The 21574-nt window shown below is 33.7% G+C and overlaps 3 protein-coding genes across 4 annotated transcripts; 2 read left to right on the top strand and 1 right to left on the bottom strand.

Moving 5' to 3' along the window:
• Positions 1 to 364: 364 nt before the first annotated feature.
• LOC114376742 (VQ motif-containing protein 19-like) lies at positions 365 to 2198 on the top strand. The gene has a single exon (XM_028334991.1). The coding sequence runs from the start codon at positions 545 to 547 to the stop codon at positions 1283 to 1285; it is 741 nt and encodes a 246-aa protein (XP_028190792.1). The 5' UTR covers positions 365 to 544; the 3' UTR covers positions 1286 to 2198.
• Positions 2199 to 4878: 2680 nt separating this feature from the next.
• LOC114376590 (probable bifunctional methylthioribulose-1-phosphate dehydratase/enolase-phosphatase E1) lies at positions 4879 to 12239 on the bottom strand. The gene is made up of 12 exons (XM_028334766.1): positions 11819 to 12239; positions 11023 to 11159; positions 10259 to 10354; positions 9439 to 9558; positions 9209 to 9298; positions 8808 to 8984; positions 8181 to 8336; positions 7375 to 7524; positions 7197 to 7298; positions 6111 to 6220; positions 5912 to 6030; positions 4879 to 5118 (listed from the first exon to the last, which is right to left on the bottom strand). Exons 1-12 carry the CDS (start codon positions 12036 to 12038, stop codon positions 5027 to 5029), a joined length of 1569 nt encoding a protein of 522 aa, XP_028190567.1. The 5' UTR covers positions 12039 to 12239; the 3' UTR covers positions 4879 to 5026.
• A 1108-nt stretch (positions 12240 to 13347) lies between these two features.
• LOC114377471 lies at positions 13348 to 20835 on the top strand. Of its 2 annotated transcripts, none has more exons than XM_028335997.1 (12): positions 13348 to 13657; positions 14291 to 14355; positions 14488 to 14586; positions 15189 to 15321; positions 15568 to 15630; positions 16181 to 16240; positions 16534 to 16656; positions 17960 to 18031; positions 18337 to 18474; positions 19261 to 19416; positions 19811 to 19912; positions 20421 to 20835. In XM_028335997.1, exons 1-12 carry the CDS (start codon positions 13433 to 13435, stop codon positions 20448 to 20450), a joined length of 1266 nt encoding a protein of 421 aa, XP_028191798.1. In that variant the 5' UTR covers positions 13348 to 13432; the 3' UTR covers positions 20451 to 20835. The 2 variants fall into 2 exon arrangements, with proteins under 2 accessions (XP_028191798.1, XP_028191796.1); XM_028335995.1 differs by having other exon boundaries at positions 15526 to 15630.
• The last annotated feature ends 739 nt before the right edge of the window (positions 20836 to 21574 follow it).

Raw genomic sequence — 21574 nt, 5'->3', positions numbered from 1 at the left:
TCACGTATGAAAATGCTATAGTCTCAGCAGTTAGGCTCTGAAGTCAATGGCACAAATATTTTTAACGCCAAATTTAATAATAGCTTTGCCAGTGGTGTGGTACAGATGCCTCATACCAAAATTCCCAAATTCTACCAATTCCCTTGCCCTTGTGTCTTTATAAATCCCAAGCCTTGTTGGGGGCATTTTCTCTCTAGCCAACCACACTCTCCCATCAAGCCCCACCAAAAATTAAAAAATATATATAAAATAGAAAATAATTTCAGTTTTCAAGAGAGAGATATTTTATTTCTCTAAAAAGGTTTGAATAGTATGAGAAAAAGAAACCAAAAAAAAAAGTATATAATATTGAAAGTTGAAACAATAAAACACAAGCTCAATAAGCAAAAACAACCCTCTTTCCTTTTTTTTATTTTTCTTCCTCAAGCCTTGTTTTTTCACTCTTCTATATTTCTTCTCCAATCCCCACCCAAATCACCCCTAACCCTTTGAAAGATTTTAATTTGTTTGTTTTGGTGCAAGGAGAGAGAGAGGAGAGTGAGAGATGGAAATCAGCTCAAGGCTTCAAGAAAGAGAGAACCACAACCACATCCATAACCATAACCACCCTTCTCCTATGAACTCTCCAACAAGCAATGTGAGCAACTGCATGAGCAGCAGCAACAGCAATGGCATCCAAATCCCAACACCACCACTCACTCCCAAAACCATTCCCAGATCTGATTCCAACCCTTACCCTACCACTTTTGTCCAAGCTGACACCTCCACTTTCAAGCAAGTAGTCCAAATGCTAACTGGCTCATCAGACACCACAAAACAAGCATCACAAGATCCACAACCACCATCATCATCATCATCCAGAAACTTCAACATACCCCCCATCAAGGCCCCACCAAAGAAGCAACAAGGAGGCTTCAAGCTCTATGAGAGGAGGAACAGCCTCAAGAACAGCCTCATGCTCAACACCTTGATGCCCAATTTTGCTTATAATCACAACAACAATTCTCCAAGCTTCTCACCAAGAAACAACATGCCTGAGATCCTCTCCCCAAGCCTTCTTGACTTCCCTTCCCTTGCTCTAAGCCCTGTTACACCATTGAATGATGACCCTTTTGACAAGTCCTCCCCTTCATTGGGGAACTCGTCAGAGGAGGATAAAGCCATAGCTGAAAAGGGCTTCTACTTGCATCCCTCTCCCATGACCACTCCAAGAGACTCAGAACCACAGCTCTTGCCTTTGTTCCCAGTTACCTCACCTAGAGTCTCATCACAATCACCTTCTTGATCTTGATGAGATGAAAAGAGATTGTGTTCCTGTGCTGTGGATGATTGGTTAATTACATCATGGGTTTTTTATTTTGATTTGAATATGGTTTATGGTTTCCTCTATCAACAAGGTACAAAAGCTTTTGTCTAATTGTAAAAGTGGCTTTCTTACCATGAAATGGCAACTCTTTTCTTTATTCTCCTGCTTTGTTTTCCCACCTCAAAATATTGGTATCTTTTCTTGTTTTCCCTTTCCATAAATGAAAAAAAAAGTTTCTTTGTCCAATGATTTTTTTTCTATGTCCATGTTCCATCTAGTTCTTGAAGGGTTATTCTTGTTAGGAAAACAAATCCTGGGAATAATCATGAGCTAGGGTGTCTCTTTTGATTGAGTGTGATGAATTCAATGAATAAGGGTCTTCTTCAAAGTGTGTGTGTGTGTGATTGCTGAGTCACACCAACCACCACCAGTGAGAAGTTTTGTGTTGAGATGAAGAGAATCCAAAGATGGCAAATTGAAGAGAAAGACAAGGGAATGAGGCTGCTTGGAAGGGACACATTTTACTGGAAATCAGTGTTGGAAAGGACATAACCGTATCCTAATTTGTCATCATCGCAGAAAGATGCACCAGAAGGAAGATGGGTGGGTTAAATTGATGAAAGATCGAAGGGTGGTGAGAGTGAGAGGGTCCCTCTTCTTGGTTTGGTTATATGCCAATTTATTAGTCTAATCAGTTTCTCAAGTAACTCAAATCCCAGATAATGATAATGTGCTTTTGCTTTCTTTTTCTTTTTTTTGCTGACACCTATCTGGGAAGAAAAACCCATTTCTGTATCGGTTTTCAAGTACCTATCTGATCAAGAAGTAAAGCAAAGGTGACTTTTTCTTTCTTTGTTTTATTTTTTAAAAAATGCAGAACATTTATGCATCATGTCAGTACCCAACTTGTACTTCCTACAACACTCTAGACATAGGACCCATGTATGTATCATGTAGTATGTGTAATGTGTTGAAATTGATCATAAAAATTGTGTGCTGTATAGGTCCTAATGCATGTTTATTGATCATAATAATTTTGTGTGTGGCCCGCATACAGAGGCTAGTACTAGGGAAACAAAGACGAAAGTTGAGTTTTCACAACATACATCAATTTCAAAGCACGCTAAAAAGAACACTTATGGTGCGTGGTTGAAATAAAACAAGGATACAAAATTAAATTGTCGTAATTGTTGATCCCTAACATGATTGTACAGGAGTGGCAGGACTATGGACACATTGTGCATATTCTGAACTTTTTCTTTCATTTTTCTTTTTCCTGTTACCGTTGAAATTTTGATTAGATTTTCACTCTTGTAAAGCACAGGTTGCACTTTAAATAATAAAATATTGATTAATAACAATCTGTATAGACTTTAACGTTTTCACAATTTATTTTTTATGCAGATATTTATTATAACTATAATTTTTAATTTTTAATTAACAGTTATCATTACACTTTTACCATTATACGAGTTATATCAATTTAAATAAATCAGTAAAATTAAATGTACTATGCGATTACCAATAATTTATAAAATTGAGCAACCAAGAAGATTTCTTCTCTCTCTCTCTATTTCTATTTTCCCTTTCTCTGTTCTTGTTTTGTTGATTTAAATTTTCTCATATTGTAATGGGAAGCATTGAAGGGTAGAAAAAATGACAAGAGAGGAGATAAGATAGAGAAAGTGGGACTTTTGTTACAATCATCATCATCATGCTAATAGGAAGTAAGGCCGAAAAGAAACCATATGTAAATAACAAAAGCAGAGAAAATGTGAAGACCACCCTTTTCTTTTTCTTCTCCCTTTTAGACTTTGTTTTGTCATTTAGGTACATCTAGGTTGGACCCAATTGTTAGTGCTGGTGCATTGAACAATAAACTGCCAAGATCTTCTTTTTTTTTTTCTCCCAGTTTTTATAATTTATACAACTTCAAACATCTTCTAGTACACCACTTTTTTTTGACAAAGATAGCAGCTAATTAGGTGGTTTGTAATAGGACCAAGTTGCTAAAACCACAACATGATGATATAGAACGAACAAAACTGAGACTAACTTCAAGGACCTTTCGTTATACAACCAAGATAAGAACCCCTTTATGTTATAGAAATTCTATATGTTAAATAAATTTATACAACTTTTTTTATAACGGACAGAAATTGAAAGAAAAGAAAAGAAAAAATGGAATAAGATTAGTGATATATATATATATAATGTAACGGATGTGTCAAGTTTAATTTATTATAAATAAACTAGGCATGTTGTCTATAGTCTCTTTTAGCTTTTGTTATATGTGGAAATAGGTAGCGGATTTTGATATTTTTCTTTCTTTCTTTTTAATACTTTGTGGATGCAAGTTGAAAATCTATACTCAAATCTTGAGATTTGGACCAATGAAAATTACGCTATAAGCTTATTCACTGGATTCTGTTTTCTATATGATAGAATAGAATTAATAAAGCTTGTGCCGTGCTAAGATTAAGACATGTTGCAAGTTCATGTAAGAAAGCTTGATGGGTACTTTGACTGGTATTGTGTTTTTTGGTATAAACTGTTCTAATTTGTTGTTGACGTATACACACCTTCAAAGATTAATGATTTAATACTCCGTAGAAATTAACCCTTCAAAGTTCAAAATAAACGGCATGAGAGAAAAAGGCATGCGTGAGTAACAATATTCCTTAAGTATTTACACATAAATTCCCAACACGCTACGAAGCTTGAACAGAAATCTATGTATGTCATCTTGAGTGGTTAAAGGTAAAAGGAACTTCTCTTTTTCACTTCGTCCACACCAATCTAAATATAACAAAAGTAACGTAGGAATGATGTAAAATTTTATATGAAGAGTTCCTCCTTTTGAAAATTGGGAATTATAACGTGATTCCTTTTTGCAGTATGAGGTGGATTTTTCTTTCATTGCTTACATTAGAAGGCATCTTGACTTGACGAAAGTGCAGTTGAGTGTTGACTATTTGTGTTGGATTAAATCCTTAATTTTAATCTTCTAAAAAGCACTTATATACATGATTCTTAATATATTTATTTATTTTACATAAGTACAATACCTTTAACTTTTCCAAATAAGTGGAAAACAAATGAAGATATGTGAAAATGTAATTTCTTACCTAAAAATTCAACTAACCACCTCTTAAATATCCATGATAAAAACATAATCAACTATCTAACAAGTCTTTTTGACTTGTGACCTAAATTAGTTTAGACAAATTTCTTCATAAATACTTACAAGAACAAAAAAAAAAGATAAAATAAATTAAATTTGCCACAGAAATTAACAACTTATGCACTCAGCTTTTCAAAAAATTAAATGAGATTTTGTTTATAAAAGTTGAATATATAAACTAATTTTAACTCATGCAAAAAAAACTCTATTAATTTTATCCCTTTATTTTCTTCTAATATAAATAATTGTGAAAAAGTTTGTCAAAGAGACTCTATCCATTAATAAAATATTTTTTGTTACTCGGAATGTCTCGTGAACAATACTGATGAAAATGCAGCGACTATATTTAAATCTTTTTTTAAAAAAAAAATTAAAGAGTAATTTAAACTTAAACTTGGAGAAACTCAACGCAAAATACATTACATTACATTATTTTAATTTTTTTTAATTACATTATTTTAATTAAGAAGTGAACGTTACACTATTCTTAGTAATGATAACACATTTAATGTCATTCCAGAAGACTGCAATTGGTCTTAGATCTCCGAGAAGGATTTGATTGTCTTGAAGCCATGATTGTCAGGGAGGGGTCCATTTCCAGGTCGAATAGAAATTATCACCTCCAAACCTGAAACAGAACAATTTGTCAACAAATTTATGTGCAGACAAAATAAGCAATTTCTTATTTGGTCTTATAAGTGGGATCCAAGGGAAATTCCTCTACCACACCAATTAGGAGGAGTCACACTCACACCATTGGCACTTGTGTTGTGTATGCAATCTATGGTATGGCCTACACAAAAATACCAACTGCATGGTGTGTTAAATCTTGATTTTTGCTTGCAGTTAGCCCCAAAAGACACAGTGAATGTTTGTGCAAGTGGCGTGCAAGTAGATAAAGGACTAAAATAGCTCTACAGATAAATAATTGATATCAATTTTCAACGAGTTGTTTTTTTTATTCATAGGAATCAAACTCAGTTACTAAAGAGTTTACAACTCATGCATACTACTCAACCAACCGAACTAGATTCCCTTGGTCAATTTTCTACAAGTTTAATGTCAATCTATTCATTAAAATAATATGACAACAAGGTAGTTTCTGTTAGATATCTATGTAAAATAAAATATTTTACACTCATTTTCTATTCCATGTAGTATAAAGAATTTTAAACATTAAAGGATTAAATTTATAAGGTCTTCATTGCTATGGAAAAGACTCAGTTACTATAATCATGTGACACTTTTAAGTATATGGTTTAGTTTACTTTAAAAGAAGTTTTGAATAAAAAGATTATTTTTCAAAAAATAACCTATGCCAGACATGGACTAAGTTTATTGATAACGTAACAAGTTTAAGAGATAATGGATAAAATTTAACTTAAAAAAATTAAATGATGGATTAAGAAAAACATTCATACCTGCAGCCGTTGCAGCTGTGGCTTCTTGATATACATCAGTGACAAATAAAATATCTGATGGTTTTTCAACACCGAGTGACTCAGAAATTTCAACATAACTGCGTGTCTCTCTTTTGTTCCTGCATAAGGGAGTTTTGCATAAATATACGTATCTTTAGACAGGAATCGTCAAGGGGATATATCAACATAAAAACATTACCCCACTGTAGTGTCAAAAAACCCAGATAAATATTTTCTTAGGTCCCCATGGTTGGTTTTTCCAAATATTAGCCTTTGAGCCAATCTGCTACCACTAGAATATATGTATACCTGTTGCATAGATCAGAAATAGCAATTCAAATGTAAGAAAAAATGCTCTGCAAACATCAGATGAAGAATGAACACAAAATGTGATTGCTCTTTATTTCATTCTTGAGCAAACAGAAAGTAACAATTGCCTAACCCTCACAAACTTTGGTTGAGAATAGAGTTGTATACTTTTACAATTAAAAGACATAGTAACAAAATACACTTGAGAAAGAAGACGACAGACAGGAAGCATTCAGTATAGACATGTTACATGGTTAGCATCTTGGATATGCAAACATAAAGTGGCTAGATATAAGACATCTAGTATTTATGTTTTAGACATTCAACAATACTCTGAGCAGAAAGAATTGTGCAGTCAAGTAGATTTTCTTTTGGATAGATAGTGCCTCAAAGGAGAGAACTGTGACGCCAGTTCTTCAGGTCAATTTCTTGTGTGTATTCCTTGGTAACTCTAGTGGGACCACGAGTGAGTCAACATGTGACAGAAAGAGAAAAAGAATGGTACTATGGTAAGGATAAAGGAGATAAGGATGTAATGGATGGATGGCTGGCAGAGTTAAGCAAATATTACAAAAGGAACTCTGCTTGGTGGCACAATATCCACTATCCAGTCTATTTGAGGGGAGTCCTGCCTACAACCAGGGGCCCACTTTAGACATCTAAACCAAACCAAAGAAAAGAGGAGAGTGGATGTAGAGTTATTTATAAAAAGGATATAATTGGAAATTCAAATAAAATGGTTAATAGGTTTGGAAAGGCATCATATGCCCATACAGACACACAGGTTCTGAGCTTAGCTAATAGAGGGCATCTTGACCTATGGTTATCTTATACCCTTGTACCAAACATTGGCATCTTGTTTAAGCATCAAAGATGCCTACGGTCAGAATGCAGGAAAATAATTAGCAAGCATCTGTTTTGAAACATAACAAGTGAATCAAAAAGAGGTATAGAGCTAAGAACCAGCAAAAACAACCTTTATACCCAAGGCGTGCCACTTTTCTAGAGCTTCTGGTACATCATCATAAACTATTCCCTCCAATTCATTATTCTCATAGCCAGTTTTCCATATATGACCCTGCATAGCTAAACGTCAGCAATATCACAAATATGTGAATTCAACAGAGAGACAATTCGATATCAAGTTTAACTACCTGCAACTCTTTTAAGGCAGTGATCTTTCTATCAGCTTTAATCATAGCATCCACATTGGCAACAAGTGCAGCAATGACTTCCTGTTTCCCAGCATCATCTGGAGGGATAGGCACAGCACCTGCAATCCCTTGTTCAAGGTCACTTTGAACCTGTTATAGCAAATGAGCTAGAAGTCAATGGTTCAAATTCTCTGAATACAATATACATGAAAACTCTAGATCTCAATTAAGATAAAGCTTATTATCCTCGTTTGATACAAACTACACCAGGGAAGAAGGTGGGCTGGTCCTTGGTTTCCATACTTATTATTACCATGAATTTTATCTAAACAACTTTAGGGCATGCTTCCATAATACTTGTTTTATCATTTCCTTTACAAATTCTTGAAAAGATGAAACAAAATGAAAACAGTGTGATATTTTTTTAATCATCAGTGAAAACATAGCAACTGAAAAGTTAAAAAGAAAAACAAACTGAACACGCCCTTAGTTTCCTGTTCATCTCTTTCTACAGAGATGAACCACTTTCATTTAACTTTATGCTTTAATAAACTCCAAAAAAAGTATAATCACTTGAGGAAGAATTGAATGATATAAAACAACACACAATTTGCTCATTAATGTTTTTAATACTCATGGACAGTGTAGTTCAAAACTACAATCCCACTCACATCTGCAACATATCACTTCAGTGTCAATAAGATATAACATTTCACAGTACTTTACTACAATCATTCAATGCCTAAACCATATATTCCAATTGGAGGAATATAAATACCTTAAACACACAACTTATGAAATCTTACTTGGGAACGAAGCAACTTGATATCAGCTTTGGTCTCGGGGGTATCATATGTTAGAGATAGATGCCTCCCAACATTATCACGGGCATATGGGAAGAGAACCTCGGAAACAAATGATATGGGAGTAGTAGTTCCTTCAATGTCAAGAACAACGCAACGCTACAAACCAAATAGTGATAAAAACCAACAATTTATTTTGAACCACACGAAAATCACTGCAAGACATGGGAAGCATCCTACTTTCTATGAATTGGGAGCTAGCATTATCAGTCAACTAATGATAGAGGATATTGTTTCAAGAATTTAAGGAAATAAAAATGCTCACCAATGTAGGGGGTTCATTTGGTTTGAGAAAACATTTTCTATTTTAATTTTCTATTTTCACTTTGTTTTCTATTCTCAAAATTTTGTATAGGAAATATTGAAAAACTAAAAATAGAAAACAATAAAAGTTTTTTTTTCACTGTTTTTTTGTACAATCTTATGAAAGCAGAAAACAATGAAAGCAAGGTGACATTTTTGTAATTAAATGTAAAAATATAAAATGAAAACAAAAAATATATTCTCAAAACAAACAGCCCCTTAGTGACCTAAAGCTTTAAATAAAAATGGAGGATTATGTGAACTCACTGGCAATGGATCACTGTCACCATTAGATTTCCTTGCTTTAACTGACACATTTGACTCCCCAGCAATACTTAGACCCCTTCTTGCACTTTGTATTGGACCGTGATTTGGAGTTGACCAATCCAATCCCATTTGATGAAGTTTGAGAGCAGCATCAAAGAGGTAATGGTAACACTCAGACTGGAAGAAAAAACATAAATTTACCAAAGGAGTATTATATTTTATGGAAACTCCAAGTATGAGCATGACAACTGTAAATAAAACCCTCCCTGGCGTCCCCACCCCCCCAAAAAAACTGTTATTTAGAGGAGTATTGTATTTTTTGGAAACTGCAAGCAGAATGCTAAGAAAAAACATCTCATATGAAATTGATTGCAGTCTTCCTGGGAAATGTAGATAAAAACCTGTGTTTTAGCACTGATCCATGAGTCTCCCCAGACAAATACCCCATGGTTGCGAACAAGCACTGCTGTTGCTTTTGGGTAGTCTTCAATCTACAAATTATGGGAAAAAGAATAACAAACTAAGCTACATCACCCATGATTTCTTTTGGGAAAACAAAAAGTATATAAAAATCATCCAGAGTTCCCAACAGCTATTTAATCCAAATGAAGAATCATTAGAAGAAACATACAGCTTTAGCAAAAGATTCCGTGAGCTGATACTCGTAGGCCGTATTCTCAATTATGGGGACAACAAGTTCATCATAATAGCCATGCCCCTTGATTCCTTTTATCATTTCCATGTGAGTGATCTGCCATTTGTGGAGACAGCCAAAGTCAAATGAAAATAGTATTATAGGAAGAGGAAATAAAAGCATGGAGCAAGACAATGAAGCAGAGCTAAACTTTCTAATTCTAGGTACAAATTTCTCCATACATGTAGCAGAAGCCAATAATTCTCAAGAAAGTTGAACATTTTTCAGCAAATAGCTAATCAGCATATCCAAATACAATGGAGATGAACTACAAAAATGCTCATCAAGTGTCAATATTTCTACCTTGGGTTATCTCCAATTTGATAATTATTTCACTGTTTTTCAGTGGCATGTAGTGCTTATTGTTTTCTAAAAGAGAAGCAGATAGAGGCTTCCAAACCAAGAGGATAAAGCAACTAGAAATCTAATTATGCCTTCAAGAAGGATGTCCCCGTGCAACTCCTTGATTATATTATTTGGAACTTGAATCTTTTCTCCACTTAATTCTCTTAGAGAAAGAGATTCTTGGTTTTTTCAAAACGTTTCTTGCCTGCATGGAATTTAGCATTCAACAAATAGTCTCTAAGCAATGAGATTATTGCCCAGCTGCATTCTCTATTATCAATCTAAGCCCCATTCAAAGGTGTATTGACATTGACAACTAATAATTATGTATTATAATTTTTTAAAGTGTGTCTTTAATCTCAAGACTCCAAAAGATTTGAAAACAAAAAATCATCCACGTACAAATACTTACTCGAAACTCCTTTGATAATGGATTGATCATTGTTACGAGACAAGACTCTATTCCGTGACTGTGGAAAACAGCCGCAGCATCACGCATTTCATATGCCTAAAAAGGAAGTGAAAGAAATGTAAGATGCGTATATCAATTGCTAATTGCTAATTTCTAATTTATCAAGAAAAGATAATAGTTGTAAGTTTCTAAGGTCAGACAACTGTGAATTTGACAAAAGATAATTATTCCAATGAAAATTCACAGACACACTATTCATTTGCCAACAGTAGACATTTCCAGTTAGAAGTGAAAACTTACATATATTATAGCATTTATCAGATGTGATTCAAGCAATTGGTATGGAGTAGTTATCAATCGAATGTTACAGTTAATTAATACTACCATAAGTCCATATGTCTGATCCATTGACCTTAACACTGAAATTTAAGTGGCATGCTCAAATATTTCAAAAGCATAATAAAAAGATTTTTTTTCCGGTAAATGTTAGTTGTTAGAATAGTTAGTTTTTGTTAGCAGGGAGATTCAAACCCATGACCTCTCCCCCCTTCCATTCTCCCTTCACCACTAGGCCAACCTTATATCTCCGCATAATAAAAACATATTGTACACGAAAAACAAATACCAAAACAACATATTGGGTAGTTGAACGATGTCACATTAGTGTTGTGAAACATCAAAAGAAGAATGCATATATCAAACTCTGGACCACTCAATTACAGTAATGTGAACCATACATGCTTATTTTCTTGAACCAAACTTACCTTCTTGAAAAGTGGATCACAATCACTACACTTAGGAGGCTTGTGCGGCCAAGGTTTAGGAGATGGAGCAGACAAGACAGACCCACTGTGTGATAACACATACATGTCCTCTGGCTCCATTCTTTCTTTCTGAACACCTGCACACATTTTCCAGCAAAAGGGAGAAACAAAACAAAGCAATTATTACCACAAGATGATAGAATTTCATCATCTCTTTCAGAAAGTACCATATTAAATTTGTGTTTCAAAGAGCTTCTATAGAGCTTATTTTAACTCATGAAACGTGACTTATTATTCCTATAAATTCCTTTTAGCTTATTGCAAGGTAACATGCGCTATCGCATGGTAAAATCTTTTTTTTTTAAAATGATATCACAGTATTTGTGGTATCCTCCATATGAATCAATCCTACTCGAGTCAGGTAGAAACACTTTGGGCAGTAAAACTTTTTTTCCAAGTATTTAATATAACTGCATATTCAGAACTCGAACTTAAGACTACTACTATTTACTAGAACAATTGTACACTCTTGTATCAGTTGATTCACCTGCTCCGTAGTGTCATAAAAACTTATCAAATAACCTCTTAATTAAGCTATTTATCCAACCAATGAGGCAATAACCACGTTGAATTCAATAAAATCCATTATTAGTATTCAAATTGACTTAAAAGTATCCAACAGCAGAGAAGAACCAAGCACAGACCCAGAAACCAAACAAGCCTGAAATGACAAGAAAACACCAAAAAATCCAAACTTGGGACACAGCAACCAAAAGGGTAGGAAAAGGGAAGATACCAGAAGGGGCCATGAGTATGAGCTGTTGAGGCCTGGGGATGGAGTCATCGTGGACCTTCATGGAGATGCTGCCACCTGTCCCTGTCACCCATCCAAGGGTGTAGAAATGGCGACACAGTTCAGCCATCAACGCTCTCGTCTCCTTCACTGCCTTGCCTTCAAGGTACGCCTGAGACGACGTCGTCCCAACCTTTACGCCATTCAGACCAATGGCTGCCATGGATTCTAGAGAGAAAGAGAGTGAGCGGAGCTTAATTTGTAAGCTATGGTATGGTTATGGTTATCTATCTACATAAATCAGTGTCTGTCTTGTGTTGGAATACATGGAAATTTAGGGTAGGAGAGAATTTTATAGGTGTTACAACTCTATTTGTAATCGAGGGTTTAAATAGAGTTTGTTGCACAATTTGTTATTACAGTACCATCACAGATTAGTATATGAGTAATTGTGTTATAGGTATTTAATTCATCCATATTATTCAAACTCAAAATTTTGTTTATTTTATTTTATTGATACAAAATATTCATGAATTTTATTTATAATTAAATTTTATTGAAAATTAATTATTCGTAATCGTTTAATTTCTCTTTTTCTCAATTCATAATGGTTCAACTTTAATTCTCTCCAATTTTAAATGGACCCTAGTCTCTACATTATTGCATCTTTGTTTCTATTTGCAACAAAAATAATGATAGGTCTCACAATTTTTTGTGTAATAAGGCCATTCAACGTTTAAAAGTTACAATTATCTAATGATGTTTAAATAAAGCCATTATTGTTAGGTAAAAAAAAAAAGAGAGGAATCAAGTAAACTTTAAAGAAAACTTAGGAAGAGTAAGTATAATTTACTTGTATTTGAGTACTTAGATTTTTTTTCTCTCAATATAACTATTAATAAAAAAATTATTGACGTTTTAAAAAATCTTATATATTTCTCAACTTTAAAACATTTCAAAAGTCATCAATTTAAGATACTAACTTTATATATTTTATCTTATATTAAAATAATTAAGTGACTCCTACAATAATACATATATTTAACCAATTCATACATAAAATTACTCCAATAATATAAAAATTAAGCAACTTATATTTTTAAATTTTTTATTTACACTTAATTTTGTATGAAATAGATACTAGCATTTTAACATGCTCTTAAATTTAGAGGTTATAAAAATTTGTTAAATCTATTTTTGAGCCTTTTGAATTTAAATGATTAAGTCAAGATATACTAAATTAGACTTCCAACGCATTAGTTTTTTTTTTTTAAAACAGGCCATGGGCTAAACTTAAATCCATTTTTTTATTGGTGAGCAAACTTTTTATTTTATTTGAATATCAAACAATTGAGATTGCATTTAATATGTTATATAATTATTTTTTTAATATTTTATATACATGCACGTTCTAAAAATATATACTACTATTTCTTTAAAATTAAAAGAAATAACGAAATTTTGTGGGGTAAAAAGAAAATTCCTATTGAATATATATATTTTTACTTGTCCTTTTTAACTTAAACCCTTTGGAATTGCAAGAACAACAAAACTGAGCACTCTTATCTATCATTCTATCCTCTTCTTCTTCATCTTGGAAGTGAGTGTAGCATAATAATGACCAGTTCTCGAGAGCGTTTGGTGAAGGCGGTGAAGCAGTTTGTGGAGGTTCGCTACAAGGTTTTCGGCGACCGTTATGGCCAAAACATCATCGACATCCTCGACTTTCCGATTAAGGTTGTCTTGTCTCCCTTCACTCTCGCCTTCGATATTGCAGGCTCTGCTCCTCGCGGCTTCGGCGTCCCGGAACTCATCTCCAAGCTCTCTGCCACTTCCGTCTTCGTCAGTCCCTTTTCCCCTTTTTCTTCTCACTCACTTTTCATGCAATTTCTCTGTTTTTTCTGTTATTTTTTTGTTATTCAATTTCTGGGTATTTGAGGAAATGGAGATTATAAAAATGTCATTTTCTCCCTTCACTATACCACCCTCAATGGCGGTGAGGTTGTTTCAGCTTAACCAGTGCTCTCGAAATCGAATTCGAGTACTGGGTATGCCTGCTTATACTTTGAGGGAGAGTTTTGTCGCCTACAGTGGTCTTACTGTCCGAGCTCGAGCAGGAATTTCTCATGTGGAGGATGGAGGATACATGTGGTCTTGAAAAAAAGTATTTCACTATCCTGCATTTATATATTTATACTGGAAACAAGGAAAATAAATTCAGTGGTTTTGGTCTGTTTTGTTTTGTTTTGCTTTTTTTTTTTTCATTTTTGGGATTTTTTTTAAAGCAATGTGATGTTTTTGTTATGATCAGTGAAGATTGAAAATGAATACAAAGTGCTTTTTTCTTAAAACCAGATAAGTATTTGGAAACCATTTTAGCTTGCAAATAGATCAATTGGATTATTGGTTTTGATATTTGTCGGAATTGTATTGTCTGGAAATTTCACCTTTTTAGTTCTTGGTTCATGGTTGTAGGCTATAGCTGCTCTTGGGACTTATGACATTGCCTTTGAGCTGGGGAGGAAGGTGATATGTCAAAGGTGCTGTTTTGTATTCCTTGATGGTTGTGTGTGTTGTGTCACTTGAATACATGATGCATATAATCTTTTACTAGTGTAGTGTTGTTTGGTGACTTTTGTTAAACTCTAACTAAATGTGTATCTCAAGAACAGGAATTGTAACTCATGCAATGGATGGCGGGCCTTACATTGTACAATGTGTCGAGGAAGTGGGAGGGTGCATTATCAAGTGAAGAATTGCAACTTGAATACGTAAGTTACTGTCCATGTGGATAAATTTAGAGGTTACAGTCAGTATTTCTATGTAAACCGTGGTTCATTTGGTGCTCTTGTTGAAAATTTAATAAGGACTCACAAACATTTGAACTTGCAAAATTTATTTCTAGATCATATAAGTTACCGTTCTAGTTGAATAAAGAACACTTTGTCATTTGGTATCAAGCACGGTTACTTACATAGTTAGTCCTAGCCTCCAAGGAAACTTCTAAATTATAAATAGTCAAACACATACAAAATACAGATGGGAAAAAAAGGTATTAGTTTTATTAGTTTTAAGTTTGAACCAATATTAATTTATGCCAGTGAGTTTTTCTAAAATGAAGTTTGACCATAACCATCAAAGTTACACTGAATTAATATATTAACATTTGGACTGCAAAGAAAAATCTGCTGTTGAGTAAGAAAATGTGTATCTGATTTATATCAAAATGGGCATGTAAGATAGTGCTGTAATTTTTTTTAATGGATAATTCTCCTCTATTTTGATTGCTTTTAGTGTATCTTCATTTATCCTTTTGTGAGATTCTCCTCCAATTTATATACACCTTATATTTTCTTAACTTATTTATTTTTAGTGGAGAGAAAGCAACTGCTGAATCTGTAGCAGACGCCATTGCCAATAACCGGGCTGAGTTGGTGCATATACCATCATCCTTGGATTTTCAAAAACCGCTACCTTCAAAAGAGTGTCCAACTTGTGATGGAACGGTATGAGCCAAATTCCAAGACAACTTAACTTTCCTTCCAACATTTTTGTTTTCATGGATAGGTTCATTTGTAGTAATAGTAAACTGTGGTCCCCCACCCCCCCCCCCCCCACCCACCCCCCCACACACACACCAGATAACAATTATACTTTGAGATCAATAATAAGTCTCGTATGTGTTTCATCTAGTAACTTTACAAATGCAGTGTGTTTTGATTTTGTTTGGAGAATTTATTGATTATGCACAGGGTGTAATGAGCTGTCCTGAATGCAAACACAGATTGCTGCATGTTAGGATCTCAGCAGATGATGTGAGTATTGTTGATTCTATGGTGCTTGTTTTTTTTTTCCATTATTGATTTTAATTATTCATATTTTGATCTTTAATATTATTGTCAAGTTTTAATAATCTATTTATAACATATAGCGATGGCATACTAAGCTAATCCTTTGTTGCCACACGGCCCACACCATCTAATTAAATAACCATTAATTAGTTAAAATAATGAGTTGTTTTTATGCAACTATACTTTTAATTGTTACAATATAAAATTTTTGCTTCATCAACAAATATTTTCACAATATTTTGCCCATCCAAAAAAAAAACAAATATTTTCACAAACTCTTGGTTGATTTCTCTCATAACAATGGCAATATTTTAAATCTTGCAAAAATCTCACCTTTTCAAAGATTCATTAGATTATTTGTTTTACTTTTCAATAATATGTGATATTATATTAAAATTCAAATTAAAATGCACTCTAACTAAATAGAATTTAAAATAAATTTAGTGATCAACCGCATAACATGTGGGTCTAAATCTAGTTCATATTGTTTTTAAGTTTCCTTTTCTTTGTGCAGATTATGGAGCCCCCATGGCAAGCTTATAATGTCTTGAAAAAGATTGATTATCCATATGAGGTCAGCGTTATTTCTAAATTCTAATTCTATCAAATAAGCCAATTATCATTATTTATTATTGAATTTATAATTGACATTCCTCTCATATGCATCTGAAACAAACCTTGATCCTAGACATTCTTACTCTCATTTCTTTACTTTTGTGTTACGCATTGGAATTCATTTTTATCCAAGATTTACATTCACTCAAAATTTTATTGGTTAAATACGTGTGTCAAGAGGGGACATAAATAGAATTTATTTCACTTAAGATTTCTCACTTATTTGACATTGTAATCATAATTTTTTTCCAGCACATATTGCACAGCATGAAAGATCCCAGTATTGCTGCATTTTGGTTGATTACATTTCCTCAGATTATGGGTGGATTTACCTATGACGATGATGTGAAGCAGAAAATATGGTGGCAATACAAGGTTGTCACTTCATATTCCTTTCTGTAGTTCAGTTTCAGTTGTGCTATCATCAATTATTTTTTCCCCTTATTGGTTTCAGTATGCTTTTTATTGTCTTTATTGCCTGATCAAATCAATTCCTTTCTACCTAAAATAAATTACATATTGTAGCATTGAATTGATTGAAGTATGAACTGTAAAAATGTTCTTTGAATGCATGAAACATCAAGGATTAATATTTGTGGAGCTGTGGTCTCTTTGGATTTTATGCTAAACGCAACAGTTATAACACATGTTTGTAGTGATGAAAATGAGTGTGAAAATGTCTGCTGAAAATTAGGAGTGGAGTTTATTGTATGATAAATGATTTATAGGTCAAAGAAATAATGAAATTGCATACTTGCACGAAACAATTTTTTATTGCAAATTTGTGATGAAATGATGAATATATGATGAAAATACAATGTTAAGGTTCAATATTAAATAAAATAAATGTGTTTTTACTTGTTTACCCTTATATTTAGGTTAGGAAAGTGGTCCATACTCCACAGGGGTGATAATATGGTAACTATAAACGTAATATATTTCTGTTCCTCACTACTTCCAGTCAATCATTCCAGAGGGATGAGCATGATTTTCAGTGATCTGATTTTCCTTCTTTGATGCACACCTGCATTTGAAAATTTAATTTCCTTTACTTTCTACTTCTATCAAGTCACCCTTATTCTTTTTGAGCTCAGTGCTACATGCACCTCTGTTCAGAGGTTGGTTTTAGTAGAAATTCATGAAAATACCAGATATAACTGGTCTCAATTGATATATGAATCTGTCAGCTTGTAGGTTTTTGTTGGTTCCATTCCTTTTTCAAGCACAGAAGTTAGTTTTCCCAGCACCTATGATGTTTCATCTGCGTGTGTGTGTTTAATAGTGAAGGGCTCATGGGACTGATTGACTGAATAATCCTGTGTATTTCTCTAACCAACAATCATAATCTTTCGAAAGATATTCTTTGAAGTTTGTCCAAAGTACTGTCAGTGTCACTTGTATGCCAGTAACTACTTGGAATTTCAGATTGCTGAGGAAAGTGGTGCAGAAAATTGGATTTAATATTTAAAATGGAATTGCAGAAAGGGAAGGAAGGGCGTAGCTCTCTGATTATAAAACACATGGAATTAATTATTCTGTCCTCTCATTCGATTAACTGTTTCGATAGTTAATCAGACATATCATGCAGCCTAAGCCATCATACTGTTACATTCATGCTTCATAGCAGTTGGTCAATTCTGTTGCTAAATATATCTATTTTTCTTTTGCGTGAATTTAGGAAAATATGCGGTATGACCAACTCCGAGATGTGGTGGCCAAGAGAAAACCAGGGTGGGAGTATCTGCAGGATGTAAGTTTTTTATCATGTACACAAAATATTGTTCTTGTAGCCATGGCTATTTGGCAATACCTATGTTCATACTTTGCTATGGAAGACACAAGCAGTGTAGAATTTAGGTATGCAGGGGATTCATCAAGTTGCTAAAATAAATTGAAAACTGTTTATTCTTGTACTATTTTTTTGATAATTTTTTTATTACTTGGATGCTTGATATAGTGTTATTTGTGTGGTTGAAACTATGACATCTTAATTTTTATATAGTTTCCTCTGGAGTAGATTTTGCAGTTTTATTTTGGATTGTTCGGTTATCACAGGCCTTGATATCTATTGATCCTGCCCGTGCAAGGGATGATCCTGTCATAGTGAAAAATGTCCCTTACTATAAGGCTAAGAAGGCTCTGGAGACAGAGGTTATGAAGATTGATCCTCCACCAAGACCGCCAAATTGGGGTGTACGTATTCACTATCTTCATGTTATGCTTGCTAGTTATTCCTTTTTAGTTATTATGATAGTCCAGATTTGTCTATGCTTAAATAATGTGCACAATTTTCTTTCAATTTATAATGTGCTTTTGATGATTGCACTTGCTGAATTCTTTCTCTTCCACTGGCTATAATGGGCATATATAATCAGTTGTATGGACTTGATTGGCATGGTCGGTATAACTGAAAAAACTACAAACCTCTTTATGGCTTTTGCAGTGAATGGGTCAAACGTTGGTGACCAACCTGGGATAGTCTAACTTGGTTTAATATTTTTTTTAAGCTTCATGTGAACACTGTACAAGGATGACCCTTGTGAAGTGCATTCTGTGATTAGACCATGGCTCCTGTTGAGCAATGTTCTCAGTTTTAACATAAAAGGTAGACCGGCTTGTGCATTATCCACGCATCAAGCCCAAAGGGTTCTTGCATGAGGGAGCATATTAGAGATGTAGTATAAATATAAACTCATTCACATGTCTTCAGCTTATAGCTTAAGTTTTGGGGATTGTCAGTTCATGACAACTTTATAGCAAAAGGAAGGTTGAATCCATTTTGTTCAAATTAATTGATGATTCATTTTGGTGCCCAATAATTTGAATTAAAAACAAACGGTGAGAATTGAAATGGCAAAAGTATCTCAAAAACAACCAGGTAGTTTAAACAGCTGACATGATAATGGGTAACAGAATATAGAAACAAATATAGTTTATACCAAACATGATAAGACTTAACTAACTGCAGAAAATTGGCAGGAGCTTGACCTTCCATTGAATGCATCATCTTGGAGTGAGGAGGATCTCAAAGATCCAGATAAGTTCTATGAAATGACTGTTCTTCTTAATGCCCAAAGAGAAATCTCTGATAAGATCTTGGATGCACAGTGGGAAACTAAATGGCGTCAGGACAAGGTTGGTGGTTTTTGTCTTTCCATCTCCTGTTTGCCACTTTGTTTGTTCATGGTGAAAGGATCAACTGATCAGAACCGACATATGTCCTTATCAGGCATTTCATGTAATGAAATTATGTTAAACAGCATTTGCAAATTGTCTCAAGATCATACCCTATGCTTTGTTAGTTCACAATGTTCTTGGTATTCTTGGTTCTTGCTTCAAAATTCAGGATGCAAAGCTATCTGTGGTTTACTGAGTTGTACTCAAACTGCAAACTGCTTTCAGAATTATCACATGCCTTTTAATATATATTCTATTTGTCAAATATTATATTATTCTTCCTTGCACGCTTTGAAATGTCATTGTCCATCAATCTTTTGTGCAAGTGACTGATGCTTGATTTCACCTACAGTTGAATGAGATGTTGGAGGCAAAGGTGAAGCCTTACATTCAGGATATAGACAATGCAGTTCTTCCTGAGCCTATTTTATTAAAGCCTCAAAATCAGGAAAAGGTCTCTCTTTCTCTGTGTTTTGCCTGGGTTTAGACATTCACTGATTATGCATGTTGACTAGGATAGGGACTCACCTTTCTATTGACATTGTCTTCTCATATTCAAAAGTTGAAATCAATGAGGATCATGTGTGGTTTGTGTGTGGGAGGTTGGATTTACTTCTTACCTCTAATTAATTAATTTGCTTCTATTTTCCATTTATTGGGTTGCCTTTCTTTCTCTTTGTAAGTGTTTTTGTTCAACATCCTGCTTTATATTATTAGCTTTAGATTAGAGGGGTTTTTAATTTTCCATTTGGAAGTCTACTGCATTTTTATAAAAGTAATGTACAATAAGAGCTGGCTAAATTTGTTGAAGTTCATTAGTTGCATGTCTTTCTTTGAAATATAAAAGAAGGAAGTTAATTTATCCTTAATATCATGTTTTTACTTTCTCGGCCATATCTCTTGCTCCTAGTGTTAGGTACAGTGATGATGTGATTTTCTTAACTTTTATGTTACTCCTGCAGAGACAACGGCGGAGGTGGTTCTTCTTTTGACAACATGGATAAAGCTACTGTATGCTTGAACATGCTTGTTTGTAGTCCTAATTTTTTGTTATAATCTGTAACTATTTATACACTGTTGGATCCCCCCACAAGCACACATGTGCCTCTGTTGTGGTCATCATTTTTGTGGAGGAAACAATTGTTTGTGACACAAGAAATACAAGAAAAGTCTAGAGAAACATGCAAGAAGCAACAAAAGTCTTCTTCACCCGGCCAAACCTTTGCTGATGTTACATTTGGTATTATTATGTCAAATGCACTCCGAAGATTATTCCATTTTAATTCTGCGTTGCTGAAATTCCCTGAAAATCAATCTATATGTGTTGTTGACTACCAACTCCTATTCTGATAAATGAACGATCTTCAATGTGATGAATAGGTGACCGTTAAAATAATCAAATTGCTAGTTTGCTTTGACATGCATGTCTTGTACGTAATCACGACGATGTTGGAAATTCTACCTAGTTTCTACCAAATTCTAAATTTTACAAAAGCTATTATTATTGTAGTTCAAGTGACTAAAAGAGAGGTAGTAGAGATTACAGTCAAACGATCACTTGATATATGTCAAGAAAAAGCCACCCGAGTGTTTTTCTAAATGGCATCATTGAAGAAGTTTGAGGTTTAATATCTTCCAAAATGTTTTTAAATTTTAAAAGGTATTGTGTGGTCTGAAACATTAAGAATGCTTCTTATGACAATTGTTTTACAATAGAAAAAGTTGATTTTCTTTCCAAGTTAATGCTGATAACTGATGAGAATGATGAAAAAAGAAATTTAACAAGAAAAATGCTGAATGGAATATAAGATGAATGACTTACCAAGGAAGTGAAACACGGTTGAATATGATATGTGATTTGTTGTAAATGTTTTATTACATGTATTCAATTCCCACTAATAAAAGAAAATGAATGATTTCAAATCTATGACAAGATTGATACATCAATTTACTATGTTGAAAAAGGACAAGACCCTGTATAATCCCTGAAGCCTGTAATAGGTTTTACTAGAAGTTGATCAGTTACAAAGACGATTTGGAAGTAGCATTATTGGAGTCTGAATATTGATTGGATTCTAGAATCGTGTTTTCTTTCTGCAGGAAAGGAACCATCACA

This window comes from Glycine soja, chromosome 11 (genome assembly GCF_004193775.1).
Source record: "Glycine soja cultivar W05 chromosome 11, ASM419377v2, whole genome shotgun sequence".
NCBI classification, from domain to species: domain Eukaryota; kingdom Viridiplantae; phylum Streptophyta; class Magnoliopsida; order Fabales; family Fabaceae; genus Glycine; species Glycine soja.
This window is presented reverse-complemented; position numbering and strand designations above follow the sequence as displayed.

What these genes read in the sequence shown, in the direction of transcription:
- LOC114376742 (XM_028334991.1), top strand. Translation starts at nt 545, where the DNA reads ATGGAAATCAGCTCAAGGCTTCAAGAAAGAGAGAACCACAACCACATC.
- LOC114376590 (XM_028334766.1), bottom strand. Translation starts at nt 12,038, where the DNA reads ATGGCAGCCATTGGTCTGAATGGCGTAAAGGTTGGGACGACGTCGTCT. An exon ending in CATTATCAAAGGAGTTTCGA is followed by an intron (nt 9,559 to 10,258) that starts GTAAGTATTTGT and finishes CACAAATGGCAG; the next exon opens with ATCACTCACATGGAAATGAT. An exon ending in CACAGCTGCAACGGCTGCAG is followed by an intron (nt 5,119 to 5,911) that starts GTATGAATGTTT and finishes GTTCTGTTTCAG; the next exon opens with GTTTGGAGGTGATAATTTCT.
- LOC114377471 (XM_028335995.1), top strand. Translation starts at nt 13,433, where the DNA reads ATGACCAGTTCTCGAGAGCGTTTGGTGAAGGCGGTGAAGCAGTTTGTG. An exon ending in TTAGGATCTCAGCAGATGAT is followed by an intron (nt 15,631 to 16,180) that starts GTGAGTATTGTT and finishes TTCTTTGTGCAG; the next exon opens with ATTATGGAGCCCCCATGGCA. An exon ending in CTAAATGGCGTCAGGACAAG is followed by an intron (nt 19,417 to 19,810) that starts GTTGGTGGTTTT and finishes TTTCACCTACAG; the next exon opens with TTGAATGAGATGTTGGAGGC.